At 43.8% G+C, this 17,152-nt stretch overlaps 1 protein-coding gene across 1 annotated transcript in view; it reads left to right on the forward strand.

Annotated features, from left to right (window-relative positions):
* The first annotated feature begins 599 nt into the window (after window positions 1-599).
* Window positions 600-17,152, forward strand: part of LOC139674572 (ubiquitin-conjugating enzyme E2 E1-like) — a 46,207-nt gene continuing 29,654 nt past the window's right edge. The window contains 6 exon segments of the mRNA XM_071561082.1: window positions 600-720; window positions 723-787; window positions 891-927; window positions 1,441-1,505; window positions 2,765-2,943; window positions 5,067-5,117. Coding sequence (XP_071417183.1) covers window positions 609-720; window positions 723-787; window positions 891-927; window positions 1,441-1,505; window positions 2,765-2,943; window positions 5,067-5,117 — 509 coding nt within the window. The 5' untranslated portion in view covers window positions 600-608.

A 17,152-nucleotide genomic window follows, 5' to 3' on the forward strand; every position in this document is an offset into this window, starting at 1 on the left:
GCCAGCAGCCAGTCGTGTGTGCCTGCGGATCACCTCGAGGTCCTCCCGTGGGAGAAAGGCTGACATGCAAACTCCGATCCCATTATCGTGGTGCGTGGTGGTGACAGTGCAGTGTATTTTTGGCCACTGAAGACACCAAGTAACTCGATAGGCGATACCTCGATAGGCTGTGGAAACTGAAGGCACCGAGCCAAATGTGCCCCGGGTGAGGTCGGTGGGAATGCTGGCCCCCATTGTCCCTTCACAAGTGGGTCCGGCACCGTCAGGAAGAGCCACGGCCGCCCACGGGGGCTGTTCCCTCGCCCACGCCTGGGCTGGGGTGGGGGTCGCTCCAGCCACATCACTTTTCTCAATGAGGTGGAGCGAGAGCGAGACAGCAGAGGTTTCGGGGACAGAAGTAAATCGCCTCGCGAACACAACACGCTGGCGAATACAACACGCCTTTCCCCGCAGACGGGCTCCCCATCAGGGGACTCGGGGGAGAAAAAAAATCCCCAATACTTTCACCTTTGGAAAACTGAAGAGTGGGTAGGTGGGGGGGGGGGGGGGTGGTGGTCGTGCTGTCTCTGCCAAGCCTAGGATTTTGTTTTCTCTCCCAGCATGCGTTGATGACATCACGAAGTGCCCCTTCTTTGTGTGTCAGTGATGTCACCAAATGCAGTGTGGGGGACAATGGAATCCTGAACTCCAGGCGAGGGCGAGTGGGAAGCGGCTGCTTCTGCTCTGGTTCAGAGCTGAGCCGGGAGAGGGAAGGGAGGACACAGCTGCTACTTTGGGGCTGAAACAGGTGAGAGACGGGAAGGCTGCCGGGGTTGCCTGGCTTGCTGGGGGCGAGAGGGCTCTGGGATGGGCTCTTCTTTCTTCCCCTTACTGCTTTCCAACTGAGACAGGTGAGAAGTTGCTGCTGCTGCCGAGCGGACAAAGCAGGTGAGGTAGGGGAGAAGCTCTGGGATTGAAACAGTTGTCAGAATAGGAGGAAAGCAAACAGCCCCCCCGCAGAGCCCAATAACCCCATCTCGGCTTTAGAAAAGCAGCCCCGGGAGCAGCCCCTTTCCCAGCCACCTGCTCCCATCGCGTCCCCGCCGGGCTCCCTCACGGCAGTAGCGGCAGAGCCGGGGAGAGCGCCGGTCCCACCCCCACGACACCCCTGCAGGTTACTTTTCAGAGGGTCTCCATTAAAAACTCACGTCCCCCTCCGTGCGCCCCTTTCTTCCCTGCCGGGGCGGGGGGAGGAGGGCGAAGGGGGGCCCGTGCCGCCGGGATATCCCCCTCTATCTCCGGAGCGGGGGCTCCGCCGCCCGCCCCCCACCGGCCCCGCTGCGCGCCGGGTGTTGGCCGGGCCCCGCCGCCCCCCAGCCCCGCTCGGCGGTGGGGGAGGCAGCCAGGGAAGCCATTGCCTGTTTAATAGTTGCTGTTGCAGCACTTCCGCTTCTCTCCCAGCGAGAGAGACACGAGTGGCCAGGCCCAGCCGCACCGAGGAGGAGCAGCCAGACACAAAGGGAGAGGTAGGGGGACGGGGTACCCCCCGCCGCCCTGCCCGGGGACAGGGGCGAGGGGCAGGGCCGGCCGCGGCCCGGCGATGGGGCGGCAGCCGGCGGGGCAGGGGGGTCGCGCCCGGGGCTGTCAGGTACCGCCGTGCCCCCGGCCCTGCGGGCCCGCGGTCGGGGCAGCTCGGCCGGGCCCCCCGGCGCTCGCCCGCCGGGGCAGGGGAGCCCTCGGGGGCCCGTGTTCCCGGCAGGGAAGCGGCCGTGTGCCGACCCCCGGGCCCGCGACTGCCCTTCTCGCCCCTCCGAACTCTCCCGGGGTGCCCTGCCAGCCACCTCATCCCTCCCGACGGCTTCTCGCCCCTCCCGGGTGCCGACCTGCCCTCGGCAGCCCACCGTGCTTGCCCTCCTGCCCCGCGCCCCCGGGGTGCCCGCATGGAGCCGGGCTGCCTCCCCCGGCGCCCCGCTGCCCCCTCTCTGCCCCGGCCGCCCGGGCCCGCTCTCGCCCCTCGTAGGCCCTGGCCCTGCTCCCTCCCTCCCACGCATCCCCCAGCACAGACCCCCCTGTTCCTTCCCCCTTTGCTGGCTGTGCCCCTCGTGGCAGTGGGCCTCGGTGGGTCCCATCAGTGCACCCCACTCGCTGCTTCAGCCGCTCCCCTTCGTTCGCCCTCTTTCTGCCCCTTCCCCCGCCGCTTCCAACACCCGATCCCACAGGCAGGGGTTATCCAGCAGGCAGGGCTTTCCCCACCACAGGTCAGAGATTCTCCAGGGTCTTCCCCGTGTTGCCAGTGATGCCCCGCTTCCATTTTAGAGCTGGCGACGGTCACCCCCCGGCCCCATCCCTTCCTGCCTCCCCCACGTGCCTCCCGAGAACCCAAGGGACCGGAGCTGTTCCATTTTTATCTTCTACACCCCTAGGCTGGATAGTGGTGGGTGGTGATGGTTCTTCTTGTGTGTGCAGTTTGGGGGAGATTAGAAGGAATTGCTTTGAGATTCTCTGATCCTCGCCGTCGTCCTCGTTCCAGTCTCCTCTCATTTTACACTCGCTTTTTGAGAGGAAGCTTTAAAAGTCCCTTTTCCCCTGCTCCTCAGTGCTGCTAGAGCAGGCGAGGCTGCTGCTCCTCCTGCTGTGGCTGTAGGGCCTGAAGAGAAGAGGGAGACACGAGGATCCTTTAAAAAGGAGCATGACCCAAACACAGAGCGAGATTGTCAGCAGCCTTTCTCTGTGTGTGTTTGTGTTCACTGTTTGTTCCCCACACCCCATGGTGTCTCCTCTCCAGGTTGGGGTGTGTGGTGGGGGGGTCGCTATGTCGGATGACGATTCGAGGGCCAGCACCAGCTCCTCCTCATCTTCATCCTCCAACCAACAGACAGAGAAAGAGACAAGCACGCCTAAGAAGAAGGAAAGCAAAGTCAGCATGAGTAAAAACTCTAAGCTGCTATCTACCAGTGCCAAGAGGTGAGGCTGCAGTCAGTTTTCTCACTGATTCACTGCATTTTTCCTCCTTCCTCATTCTGTTTTGCTCTGTTCCCCCACTGCTCCCTTGCTGCTCCCATTCCTCATCTCTAGCCCTTGTGCTTAACCTTTCCCTGTGAATCTGCTATTGTCTCACTTTTTTCAGTGCAGCAACTGTCTGCCCAACTTCACTGCTCTGTGATCTTTCTTCCTGTTTATTCCTCTGTTCCATCCCAAATATTTTCCTGTCTTTTCTTTCTCCAAGTTGTTATTCTCTCAGTTATTTCTGCTGTCTTTCCTTTTCATTTATTAGCATCAGTTTTGGGGATAGTGTGGGACTGACATGTAGACCTTGAATTCTTACTGTGCTACTGGAAGCTACGTGGTCAAGTAAGCCATAGCTTCAATGTCAGTTTCCTTCTCTGTAGGCTGGAATTATTTAGAGCCTCTTTCCTGGACTGATTTGGGGATTAATTAATGTTTATGAAGTTTTGAGTTTGCTTGCATCGGGGAAGTGCATTCTGGTGCAAGTGGCAGAATATAGTCCCAGATCTTTTCCAACAATTACTATTATTTTTGTCTGCCCATCTTTTTATTGAATTTTCTGTGTATGGTTGGATGCTTACTAGAATAAATAGTCCACAGCCAATCCACCTGTGGGCATTCTGCTCTAAAATAGTCTTTGCTCACAGCGCAGAGTGTGTTGGGGGTTTTTTGAGAATGAAATAATTTTTATTCCAGAATAATGTGTAGGGGGAGATGCCTGCATAGAATAATAATTCCAGAATAGCAATGTCAATCAGTTTTCTTCACCTGGACAGACTCTTGTAGCCACTCAATTTAAAAAAAATAAATTGTTACCCTTTCTTATTTAGTCTGTGTTTCACCTGAATTCAGCACCCTCGTATTTCAGGGAGCTAAGCTAACAAATGGAAGTTTTCAAGCAAACTTACAGTACAGAATAATAGACCATGTCGCTGAACAGCTTTGCCAAGCAGCAGAGAGTTTGTATCAGAAGGTGTCAAAAGTGACTGGGGTTTTATGCAAATGCCCTGTCGTCACAACGAAGTTCTCTGTGGCTTTGTAGAGTTTAGGCAGTTTGGTTATCCACTCAGCAGGTTTCCACAGCAAACTGACATAGATATTGGCAAGCGGTGTTTATGTGTCATGCCCTTCACTCTTCTAAGAATATTTTAAACTGCCTAATGTGGAAAGACTGTGGTTCTTGTATGACAAGTGGAAGAGAGGCAGAAGATGCTGCCTGAGTTTAAAGGAGAAGAGAGGCAGACTGAGTGCTGGGTGGGGAAATCTGGAAAGGAAGCCTGAGTGACAGTAATGGGACTCCAGGGAAGGGAATGATAGCTGGTTGGGCGTTTTGTGGCAAAAGCAGTGTAAGCCCAGAATAGTCTGGGCAGGGAGGGCAGGGTGTTGGCTGAATGCAGCAGAGAGAGGGAGCATCTGGAGTCCTGAGGGAGAGGACCTGGGGATGTTGTGTGGCTCTTGAAGGTGAAGAGAGGGGAGAACTGAAGGTGACAGGAATGTGCAGGAACCTCAGAAATAGATATTCACTTTCCTTTTAAGTGTCCTTGGGAATGGTGCAGTTATTGACTCCCTCAGAGCTGGTTTGTTTTTTTTTCTCAGAATGGTGATGAGAAGCTGGTGTGGGAGAGGGGGAGCCAGTTTGGCAATGACTGTTTCTCTCAATCCTGTAAGACAAAATTCCTTTTAAGAGAGCAGTTTCATCCTAAGCACTTGGTGCATCACATTTGCAGAGGTTTCCCCTCATTTACAGGCTGGTTGGCAAAGCAAAGCAGACAGTCTTTTCCACTGTGTAGTTGGCATCTTTATGGGAGCATGCAGCAGTGCACCTGTCTGGGTTCAGTGCACAGTGCCTATGTGCTTTTCTGCCTGTCTCTGTAACAGGGCAGGGTGCCTGTCCGGCTTATTGGGTTTGGACTGGTGGGAGGCTTCATCTGAGAGTGCCTCTCTCTTATGCACTGTTGCAAACTCACAGTGACAGTACGTCTGTAAGGTCTATGTGTTAACTGCTATCCCACACAGTGACTTACTTTTGTTCCTTCCACACCGTGACTTACTTTTGTTTCTTCTTGCTTTTATTGCCACAGGATTCAGAAGGAATTGGCTGACATCACCTTAGATCCACCTCCCAACTGCAGGTTGGTGTCGATCCTTACCTGAGGAGGGTGGGGGAAGGTGAGGGACTGAAGTGTGACTCTGTGTTGTAACTGCCTTCAGAGGCTTTGGATGGAGCAGAGGAATGGCTGTTTAGTGGCCTACAGTACTTTTGTGAATGCTTGAATGACATTAAATAGTTTCCAGGTGGGGAGACCTCCAGAGATTGTATGTGTTTTGATAAGTTTTCTGTTTGTTTGGGGAGTTGCTTTGTTTTTTAACAATTGCATTTCAATCTGTTATGCTGCTTTGTGTGTGAATGTTTCTGAAACTGATCTGTAAAGGCGAACATGAAAACTTTCTCCTTGTTTGTTTTTTATTGTTTATAAATCTAATGCCTGACTGCACTAATCTTACATAAATAAGAGTCCTGCCAAGGAAGCACAGAACAGTAAAATGCTATGAGAGTTTTAGCTCAGACTGTTCTGTTGTGAACAGCAGCTCACGGTGGAAGAGAAGCGTGAATTCGTAACTCACTGGGTACCCTACAGAAGCACACAGCTGATGAAACAGAAAGCAGGGATATTCTGCTGCCCTTTATAGAGCACCTTGTTTCTAAATGTGTTTTAGAAACTTGTACTATTTATTTAAAACCTCCAGCACGTTGATTGGGTTCGTTGCATGGTATCAATGAGCCTCTTTGCATTTGGAGAGAAGACAGTAGTAGTGGAACATCTTTGGTTGCGCTTGATTCAAGAGGAAAGAGGCTTTCTGTCTGGTCTGTGTTCACTGTAGTTGCCAAAGCACAACTCTGTTCCCATCTTCTTGTTGTATCTGAGGTTTAATAACTTTTGATGTTGGTAATAGGAGAAAGCAGAGAAATTTATATTTATAAATAACTATTTAAATTGGTCTTTTTAGTATTGAGTTGCTAGCCGCCAATGTGCATGGACCTATTTATTGAAGCTTTTTGCCTCTGTTCATTTGCAGGGAGGCATTAGCACAAGAGTTAGCCTGACAGGTCCAGAGCCACCCTTTCAGTACCAGTCCCAAGGATCATAATTAATGAAAGGGAGGGATTGGATGTGACATGTGATATCTAGTCCGATACTAAGATTTTTGTGCCTTTTGGAAGATAACCAATGAGCTCTGAAATCTTTAACTGTGACAATGTTGTTTTAGGGATAGTAATGACTTACCTGAATATTACAAGAATTTCCATTTCTTGGGTTGGAGGTGTCTGTCCTCTCTGCATCCTGGCTCTGTGTCTGCATGAAGTCTACATGCTTTTCCCTCCTTCTCCCACCATAACCTGATTTTCATCAGAAAGTACAGAAGTACAGCTCAGAAAGACACTGTGCCTTGCTGTCTAGATAACTGAGTCTGGATGACTGAGTTGCTGGGACTGCAGTCTGAACTTTGCACATCTATCTGAAAGTTGTGGTAGCATATGAGCATGTTAGATTTCATATTTCATTTGAAAGTTTGTGTAAATAATATTAGAACCCTAATTTGTCCTTGTCTCAATTGGATTCATTTATAGGTAGAGCTGAGCTAGCAGGCTACCTGTTGAAATAAGAGTATAGTTGCGATTTTTCTTTTTTAGTTACACAGACCTCTGATAATGCACTTCATGGCCCACATAGTAAATCTGTGTTGTTTCAGCCTTTATAGATATTTCTAATGGTAAAAATTGGTTTGTAGTACAAGTAGTGATGACTAATCTTCACCCATAGTGGAATTACAAGTATTCTGCATTTCTTCTGACCTTGCAATGAGCGAAGGCTGGCAACTCTTGCAAATAATACATGAAACTGATGTAGTTGTTACTGTACCTTAGTATGCTGATAGGTAGGAAAACGTGAGTGGAGGGGTTTGATGTGTGTGTATGACCAAAGGAGTTTTGGTATTGCTCATCTGGGGGTGAAGTCATCCCACTTCTGTAAAGACAGTGCTGAGTGCAAAGGAAAGCAGCTCTGCTTATGGCTAAGAAGGCTCCAGTTGTGCAGTCAAGCTCTGGGAGTTTGCTTCTGTAGCAGCTGGTTTGTAAAAGGGTAGGCAGGTGCTGATTGCCACAACAGTGAGATGAGTTTCAGGTTTGGCAGTTATGGGGAAAGTTCATCTCTTTGTGGAAAAAGAAATAGAAACAGTCAGTTCGTGACTGTGAGGGTATTAAGCAAGTTGCTGCGTGATGTTTAAGGTTGCCAAAATTTGATCTTGGGAAGCCTGCTAACAGTGTCACTGCTTTCCTTTATGCTTTTTTCCTTTGTATGAACATTACTGGCATGCTGTGAGGGAGGTATTAATACATAGTTTGAGAACTTAGTTTTCATTTCCTGCCTTTATGACTTTGCCTATTCTCACCTTTCCTCTGACCTCCAGCCCATAATATTTCTGCCTTTGTGCCTCTACAGACTTTTTTTCAGGTGTCACTGGAGGGGAGACCAGTGCTCTTCTTTCAGGCATCTTATTCTGTCCTGCAAGTTTAATCTCAAAGTTTACATATTTAGGGAGTTACATGCCATACCAGGTGCTACCTGTTGTGTTGTCAACGTTAGGGGTGCCACAGCATCAGAAGTTACATTTAACAATGTGCATCTGAAATTGTATCCTGTTTTATGTTGGAAATACCATAATCTTTTTTACTGAACATCTGTTCTTAGACACCTCGCCACCATTTTTGTATTATCCCCTGTTCTGTGCCTGGTGTTTGATAACTGTTCATGGCTGGCTGTGCTTTAATTTTTGGCCTCATTGCAAACTGCTTGTTCTTCTCAGTCTTATTGCAGTAATGGGAGTTCAAGCTATTTAGCACATCCCAGGCAGCTCTGCGTATTAAAAGACAAAGCTTTATGTTGTGAATGATTTTTAGAAAGAACTGGTTTTTTTTCTTCTTAGAAAATATGACATGTAAGATGCAATTACAAGTAACGACAACCATTTGATATTTAAAAAAACCAGCTTGAAAACAAATGCTTCATTTTAGTTTCGTAGCTTGCAGTGGCTGTATTTTCATGTGTGTAACCCACAGATCATCTGTTTAAAAAAAAAGCAAAACAAAACAACCCAAACCCCAAGCACACTCAACACCCTCTGATTGAGCAGCTGTGTGAGTTTAAGACATATGTGGGTAATATGAGGGGAAGTTTATCCCAAAACTTCCTCTCTCCTCAGTACTTTCCTTGCTTCTAGTTTTCCATAGCTTGCCTGTGTCTCCCAAAAACTTACCTGTGCTTGTCTCTCATTTACTGCTGTGTCTCTCATAGTCCCCAGGCAGTGATTTTGATTTTATGTGGGCTAGTACAGTTATTTGTCCAGACGTGTAGAATATGTGCATGGAAACATAGTCTCTGTTTGGCCTGCATTCAAAAATAGGTTTTTGGACTGGAAGACATTTTCTAAAAGATATATTTTATACATATCACAAACTCATGGGTTCCTGATGGGAGCAATGCTGTCCTTGTAAGTGTCCTTGTGTAATGTATGTGTGGCAGCTACTTCTGAATGGATTTAAGTCCTCTTCGTCATTTTCAGTAGCCTCCTGCTCTAGAGGTCTTTAATTTCTGCGAGATGATTTGACTTCTGATATTAGTACTGAGTTATGAAAGTTAAATGTGGCTTTCAAGTTCAAAAGGTGGTTAGTGGTTAATGTGAATTGGAGAATGACTCTTTGGACCTAAAGTATTTTAAATCTCTTAAGATGTACCTGGTGATTTCTTTCTTTACTTTGAAGTATATCAAAAAGTTATAACTCTTGTTTTAGAACTCAAAGAGGGTACCTAGAGACTCTTTATTTTTGATCTTCTGTATATGTGGTCAACAGAGGAGTATGTCATGTCTTTACTTTGGGTCAGGGAAGTCTGTGACTGCCTGCAGATGTCAAAATATGGTTCCATCTTGATGTGTAGGTTGTCCTGATTTTTGTTGTGTAAAAGCTTTCCTTCTGCCACTGTGATAACATGTTCAAAGCCTTAAGAGAAATTAATTAAAGCTTTAAATCCTGTTTATTCACTTTGTGTCATGTATTTGACCTATGTATTTACTTCTAATATTAAATCTGCTTATTGGTGTGAGGTTATGAAATAAATGTTTTTCCCCATTTTTAGTAATGGGGTATTACAGCACACAAAAAACAAGTGACTTGTCCAGGGTCACATAAGAAGTCTCAGCAAAGTGGAGAAATGAATGTAAATCTCCATTGTTTTAAGCAAACCTGCAGCTGAGCTGTTCTGGCGGAACTGTAGGCATCGGTTGCATTATGAGCAGGACTTTGAATCTGTGCTTTATTGGGTGTCTGGTATTCACTGTATGTAAGCATGGTAATTTAACGTTATTTCTCCCATCTGTGTAAAGGGACCAAAATGGATATTAACTGGAATTAATGTTTTTTAATCTTTCTTACCCAAACTGAAACAAGTTTGTCTCCACATGGCTCATTTAAGTCCACATAGGCAAGACCAGCTGTTATTTAAACAAAAGTAATTTGCAAACCTTTACTGAAGGAGGCATTTGCCTACAAGGCCTACCATTGCTTCAGAGTAAAATGCCACCACAAATTCATTATTTAAATAATAATAAAATACAGTTGTGTTTCCTGGCACTTTCAGCCTGCTTTTTGTAAATTCACAGAATAAGGACCAGATCTCCTTGAGAGTCTTCTGAAAGTTAACTGTCAGCACTTAATAAATATGTGTCTTGGTAAAGATGGTGGGGAGAAGTGGTCTCCATTATAATGTGTGGAATATTAATAGTTTTGAAAACTTTGCAATGTGGAATTAAAATTTCTTGGCTTGAAAGAAGTCTGCATAAAATGTGTGGCTCAAAGGCAGTTTTGAACTCATGGTTTCATATTATAATTAATATATTTCATCTACATACCATGAAAGTCTGGCATTTGCCTTGCTTACATTTGTTTTTTATGGTGCTTGTAATTTGTTGCAAATGTACTTTTTCAATACTTCCAACTCCAATAATGCTCTAAGTACTTTTGCTTTTAAATCTAGTATATTATCTAAGGGTGGATTGTCACTGTTAAACTCTAGTATCAGTGTTGTGTTAGTTATTTTCATGCTTGGAATAGTCCTTGAACATAACCATATTCTAGCGTAAACTTTCTGGTCTCAAATTTTATGATTAAAAAGCTTTATTTCAGTATGACCTTTTTTCTTAATGTGTGCACTCGAATTATTAGATCAAGAATGACATGAGTGCCAGATTTTACTTCCTTGTACAAATACAAAGTGCAGATCATGTTTAATGAAAATTAGCTTTAAAAAGTTGTTTTAGAACTTCCTTTTACTTTTTTTCCCCCTTCTGTTGTTTCTCTAAATGTGTTTCTGTGAGAAGTTTCCAGATGAAGGATAGGAAGGACCTTCATAATTAGTGCTGTGTGTAGTTGAAAAGTACCTTTTGTCATATAAACTACCAGTAGTTCAGTATTCCCTCCTCGCTTTATTTGGCACATGATCCCTGGAGAAATAACTCTTTCTTTTGAGATGGTGTATTAACTAATTTAGAGATCCTTTGCAGCTGTGTATAGTCTGGCTTGCAAACCATAAAAATAATACATTTCTACACTTGGTGAATTTGAAGTATGTGAAGGTAGAAGTTCTGCAGGCAAAGTCCCCTGCCTGAGGTACTCAGACAAAAGCTGCACAGGAGCAGCTTTTTTGCTATGTGTTGATCAGTTAATATTACAGGAATTAACCTTTCTGAAGCTACTGCTGGTTTTATTTGAACAATCAGAAATGTTTTGATTGCCAGGCTGCTCGGTTGCTGTGGCAGGAGCTGGCTGATGCTGTGGTAAATTTTGTTTGGCATATCCTGGCTTGGTAATTCCCAAAGGAACTGCATTCTGTGCTCTTGCATGCCAAACATTGGAACAATGAATCTTGAGAGTGGCTGTGAAATTGTATCATGGCTAAGAACAAAGAAGATTGAAATCCCTTCTGTGAACACTCTCTTGTATACCACTTAATTTTATTATTTGGCTTTCAGCTTTGCTGCCCTTGGAGGGCACTGTGCAACTGTTTATGATGCTGTGTATATGTTTTATCTGACAAATTCTAGTATTTCCTCTTGGTTATCCAGTCTTGTTTGGTTTTGTTTGGGTTCTGTTGTATTCCAGTGCTGCTTATCTAGATTTTTATATTGGATATGTGCATTGCAGTGGGTTATATGTCTGGTTTTGTTTTAGGAAATATACATTATATGTGTATGGTACTTCACAGGCATAAATGTGTGTGCAATATTTGTATTTCAGGGGTTGAATCTATTTTGCCTTTTTATCTGAAGGCAAAATTATTCACAGAGAACTGGCTAATGTAGGGGATTGAAAACGTGGTAGGGGATGGTTTTGTGTTTGAGGAATTCAACAAGAGCAGGTTTCTAGTGACTGAGAGCTTTGTGGTTTCTGAAGAATGGCTTGGTTTTGAGAGCTGGTAACGTGTGGTCTGACGAGACATTAACTTTGGTCCCTTTGGTCCCGCCGTGGGAGGGAGTTTTGTTGAGCTCACCTGCGCCAGCACATCTGTGGATTAAGGTTATTGGTGAGTTTGTGCACACTGAAACTTCTTCAGCCTCTGCCTACACTCTCCTGTAATTGTACATGAAACGCCAGAATTCCATACAGTACCTTTTTAGACGTATTTAATGTACTAAAGAGAAAGGATATCATTTGATGTGAAGGGGTTAAGAGATTACTGCGTGCCTGTGCAGACTCGCACACCACATTCACAGTTAACGGCTGTGCCTTCGCCACAAAACAAAGTGCTTCAAACTAAGTTAAATTAATGGTGCAATTTAGTCATTATGAATAGAATCTTGCCAATCTGTACATTTATTTGAATGAAATAAATTTATACTTATTTTTCCCGCTGGGGCGTAACAGCAGAGGTCTAAATACTGACTTCATTATTTTACAAGATGAAGAGAACATGTATTGTCAAGTACAATAAATAAACTAAAACTATCAAAATAAGCACTGTACACTCTGAAATTCAGAGAATTTTCTTGTTTCTTTTGCTAGTTCGCAAATTCCAGCAATATGCAACTGGGTTTCCAAGGCATTTGTGGAAAGTGTAATGGTTGCTACCATGCATTTAATACATATTTTCTGTGTCTGAGGGGCTAATTGATATTACCAGGAAAATATATTGTAGAGTTGTATGCATAACTTCAGTATCCAATATGCAGCATTTTTTATGAACCTGGACTCTGGCATGGGAGCTGGGGGAGGAGAGTGAGATGTGCAGACTGTAGCTTGGTGTAAATGTGGTGTTGATTCACTCCACTCCCTCCAATTTCTTCCACGATTTCACAACTGAAAATATAGATCAGGTGAGATTAAATTGAGCTGTTTTGAGAACTGGACCCAGGCCAAGTTTTGGCAGTTCATTTGTTTAAGAGAAAATACAAAGTAATTGGATTAAAGAAGCAGTATGATTAATGATGTAGATTCCTGTTAGATTTCTTTGCTTCTGTGTTTCTGTGAATCAGTGCAGAATTTAGGTCTTGATTCCTTCAGGGAACTGAACTTTTAGAGTCAGCAGGAGTGTGAACCAGTTCAGATCAGCACGTTAGTAGATGTGTTTTGTACTTTCTTTGCATCAGTGTAAATGGCTGGTTAAGAGATTTCTCACCTTTCTCTCGGGAGCTGCTGGATTTACTGGAATCTTGAACTGGTACTGAGAATTGTAAAGGCAATGGTAAATGCTCTGTGCTTAGAGGAGAGATACTTTCTGGGGTGCATGGGCTGCTAATATTTAATACTTTTTTTGCTGTGCATATGGGAGCAATACATTTTTGCCAGTGAGCTAATTTCAGTGTCTGTCTGTTTGGGAGAAATCGGGAGAGGGGTCTTAGTGTGTTTGTTTTTTCTTTTAATGCCTAGGATCATACAAATGGTTGCACACAAGGGATAAAAAAGACCCCTAAACATTAAAAATCAATTCTAAAGTCAGAAGTGTCTTTTTGCAATAAGCGAATTGATGAGGACTTTGTCAGAGAACAACGGCAAAATTTCAGGGCAGTAGTAATTGTTCTTCAAGGAAACCTGCCAGAGTAACTGTCTCAAAGGCTTTATATGCAGCTTGAATATATTCACTGTTGTTTTAAGGTGCTAATTTAGATGACAACTGTTACAGTTTGTCATATGCAGTTTTCAAGTGGACAACTTCTAGAAAGTTTCAGTGTGTTATTTTATATTCTGAACAAGTGTAGCTGCTCTGAGAAGTAACCTATAAATGGTGGAGAAAGTGTAACATATTTTATTAAAGCAGTGTTTAGGTGTTTCAAATGGTTTTGAAAGATTGCTGGTGTACACAGTTGTAATAACATCATTTTAAAACAATTATATCAATACAGTAGAATACCATAAAAGGCCTTTTTATCAGATGTTTCTGATCAATCAAACTGATTGTTGTAGTACTATATTTGTACCTTATTTTCTTTATGTCTTACTAACCTTTTTAAAGAAGCTAAATTAGGGGATTTATGCAAGCATTTATAGTTGGTGTCCTCCTTGACTTCCTTGTAAGTTATCAACAAGAATTGTCTAGCTTTGTTTTTGATGCAGTAATTCTTAATGTGAGACTCTAATCATATTTTGTGGGACTTTGACTTCTGATAAAGTATTTATGCCTACTTATACTTGGGCGACTGTGGGAGAGGGAGAAAAGACTGAAGGCCTTAAATAGCTGTCCCAACTCTGAAAATATCACAAAGCTGACTAAGTTCTCCATTGCTTTAAAGTTGTGTTGTTGCTTTCCTACTTTCTGAATTTCAACATCACCTTTTTGACCTAGGAAATCAGGCAAGATGATGTGTAGGTGTGGCAAGAGTGACCCAGGAGATCTTAAGTTTTGAGTGTAACTAGTGTCAGACCTTCAGCTGCCCTGTTTGCTTGTCTTTTAGTTGCATCTCAGGATTGAAATCTCTAGTGAAATATTAATAGTCTCTTTAGAATAGCATATTTCCAATTTTTCCATCCCCTCAATCTCTTTGTGAGGTTAATCACATTGCAGGTATTGGTAAGACTGGGAGAATGAGTTGCAGGTGAGAAACAGGAAAGGACATAAAACCAGTCAAGGTAGGAGAGTGTTATGTTCCTATGGACAGCAGGATTGTGCAGGGCATTAATGGAGACTGTAAGTGACAGCAGAGAGAGATGTTCCATCAAGGCAGCTGAGGCAATTTTGCTCTGATTTCTGGAACAGTTGCAGCAAAGGTGGAAGCAGAAACAGCCTGATGCTTTTTCTGCTCCAGCAATTGAGCTCAGCTTTCATATTGCCTTCTGTAAGAAGCAAAAGAAAGAGGGCATCCTCCTCTTGAATGGATGGGGGGGATTATCCATGGGCCAAACTCTTTTTGGGCTGGACTGGATTTTTAAAATAGTAAAGCATACAAGCTGCAGCAATAGTTTTTTGCTGTGGTGATTTTGGGAGGCAAAATATTTGTATAGCAATAAAGTCAGTGCACTTATACAGTCTTGCAGTAGGTGCAACCTACTATACCTTGAAGAATATATGTAATAGGTGCCCAGCTGTATCTTTGCAGACCTCCTTGACCTGCTGCTTGAGCCACATGTGTCTCTTGAGCCCTGGATTATCCTCCTAGAAGCACATCAGTGAGATGTGAGGAATAGGAAAAGAAGACTGAGGGAGTGATAGCGAGAAAGGCAGAGGAAGAAATAGAGGAAGGGGGCAGAAACAGGAAAGAGAAACCAGTAAAGAAGCAAAAAGGGTGTGAATGTTCAAAAACTGATTGCAACTTAGTCAATCCCAATCAAGTAGACCAATATTAAAGATAGGAAGTTGCAAATCTAATTTGGTGAAGGTCCTGTGAACCTGAATCTCCCAAAGGAGCGTACCTTGCCATGCTTCTCTTCCAGTTGCTACAAAAGCAAGAGCTGTTACTCAGTATATACTCAGTGTATATGTATATATGTGTGTGTGTGTGTGTGTGTGTGTGTATATATATATCCATAATACCAGAAATTGAGATATTCACTGAAACTGTTAAGAGATCATTTTAGAACAGATAAAGTTCTCTACCCAGTAGGCACTGGAACCTTTTCCTGCAGGAGACTATGGAGGCAGACAGTATCAGCACATTCAAATTCACAAACAACAGGTCCACAAACAGATACAAAGAGAACTCAGGCATGTACCCTTTAGCACCTCCAATCCAGAGGCTGTGGATGCTAAGGGAGTACAAGGGAAATGGACTGCAGATAGTGTCCACAGTCACCTCTCTGCTCTTACCCCTGACAGGAGCAGAATGCTGAGTTAAATGTGACCCCAAATGGTCACTTTGTATTGTATATGGAATACTCACAAAATTACCTCTTTCCCTCACCCCATTGTCCCTCATTCCAGTCCACTCACTTCAGGCTCTTTTTCATTTCCTTACTCCACTTGACATGACTTTTAGCCACCTAAAATGTTCAACTTCTGCCCTCTGTGGACCCATTTTTGCCTCTCTTCTTTCTATGCTTTTCCATTTAAAGCAAGCACTTGTTTGCTGTCAGTCAGCCGCTTCTCTTTGCTTTTGTGAAGGATTAACCTTCACACGTTTCTGTTGCTGAATTTAGACTGTAAATTTTCAGGGCAAAGGACTTGTTTAATTTTTCTGTTTGCAAAGTGGTATGTAAATTTCCAGCTATGTTTAAATGTTCTTTAATAATAAAGTAGGCTTAGTCTTTGGGCTTGTAGGTGTCACCCTAGCCCTCTTCCCCCCAAAAAGTTCTGCTTGTGTTCTGGCATTGCATTTTTTCCCCTTATCTGATAGAGGTAAATAAGTGTGTTGTTTTATTCAGCAGCTACTGTATTATCTTGAGTATGTGATTTGGTTATTTTCCGGTTTTATGCACATCAGGGTTATCACAGCTGTTACTTTGTGATACTACTACATTGTAATAGGATAATGTGTTTTGAGATATATTAGTGTTGGGGTTTTTTTCTTCTTCCTGGATAGTGGCAGAGAAATAATAAAGTTGTCCAACAGCTAATCTCTTTGTTTGATGTCTTTCCGCGCCTATTTCACCTTTCACCTCAATATCTAGGAGGACTGCAACTATTTGTTAGGGAAATACTAGTTAAATTGCAGAGCTATTACATGGTCTGAGACATTCCAGTTTAAAGGACTTAGTATCCAGTGTGTGTGCTCTTAATGACTATAAACATTATGTTGTATTTGAGGTTTTGTAGTGTATTGGGAATGTCTTGTACATTGTTTTTCCCACAGAAAATGCAAATTTTCTAACCCATGGACTGTGCAAGCTGTACATTCTACATTGCATTACAAGGATTTTTCATTGTATTTCATAGAAGAGTCTTATGTATGAGATGTGAAATCCAGACAAATAATGTAGCAATGAGATTGTTTGGGTGCATGTTTCACTGCAGTAGCATAGAACTAGCCATTTAGTACATGTTTATTAACTGGTCCTGGATTTTGTCAAGGAAGACTGAAAAATTAGGATTGGATAGTGGAGGCTTTGTGTGGTAACTCTTTGCAGTCAGGATGCAATGAACTGGTTAGGGTTCAGCCATAAGCTGTAGCAGCAGAGTGAAGGGCTGAGGGTAAGCAGGGATGTGCTGTAATTTCTCCCAGGGCTGGGTAAACAGCTGGATGAGATCTGTTAGTGATTCAAAGCTTAAAAAGAGGTAGGGAAGAAGTGCTGATTGGGGTTCGGATCTGAAGGACTTATCTGTTGCCTAGTGAGGTAGGTAACAGATACTTGCAGCAGTCTTCATGGGTTCAGAACAAATGAGGAAAAAAAAGATGGAGCTAGTGTTGATGGCTGAACTATGGCATACTAGGAAAGAGTGAAAATATGGGATGGGGTTAGATGTGACCCTTTTAATCAGAGAACAACAGAGAAAAAAATGCATTTTGCCAGATCTCATTGCAGTAGTAAATCTGCCGGTCTCTTGCAGAGATTCTCAGCTCTCGCTGTGTCTCCTTTCTAGGCTTTTCTTTCATCAAAATCCAGTGTGTCCCAAGACACTGATGTGGTGTGAGTTCTGCAGAAGAGGGCTAGTGTGCCTGTTCTGGCCCATGGAGCTGGGCTTCTTTC

This window comes from Pithys albifrons, chromosome 7 (assembly GCF_047495875.1).
Source record: "Pithys albifrons albifrons isolate INPA30051 chromosome 7, PitAlb_v1, whole genome shotgun sequence".
In the NCBI taxonomy this organism is placed as follows: Eukaryota; Metazoa; Chordata; class Aves; order Passeriformes; family Thamnophilidae; genus Pithys; species Pithys albifrons.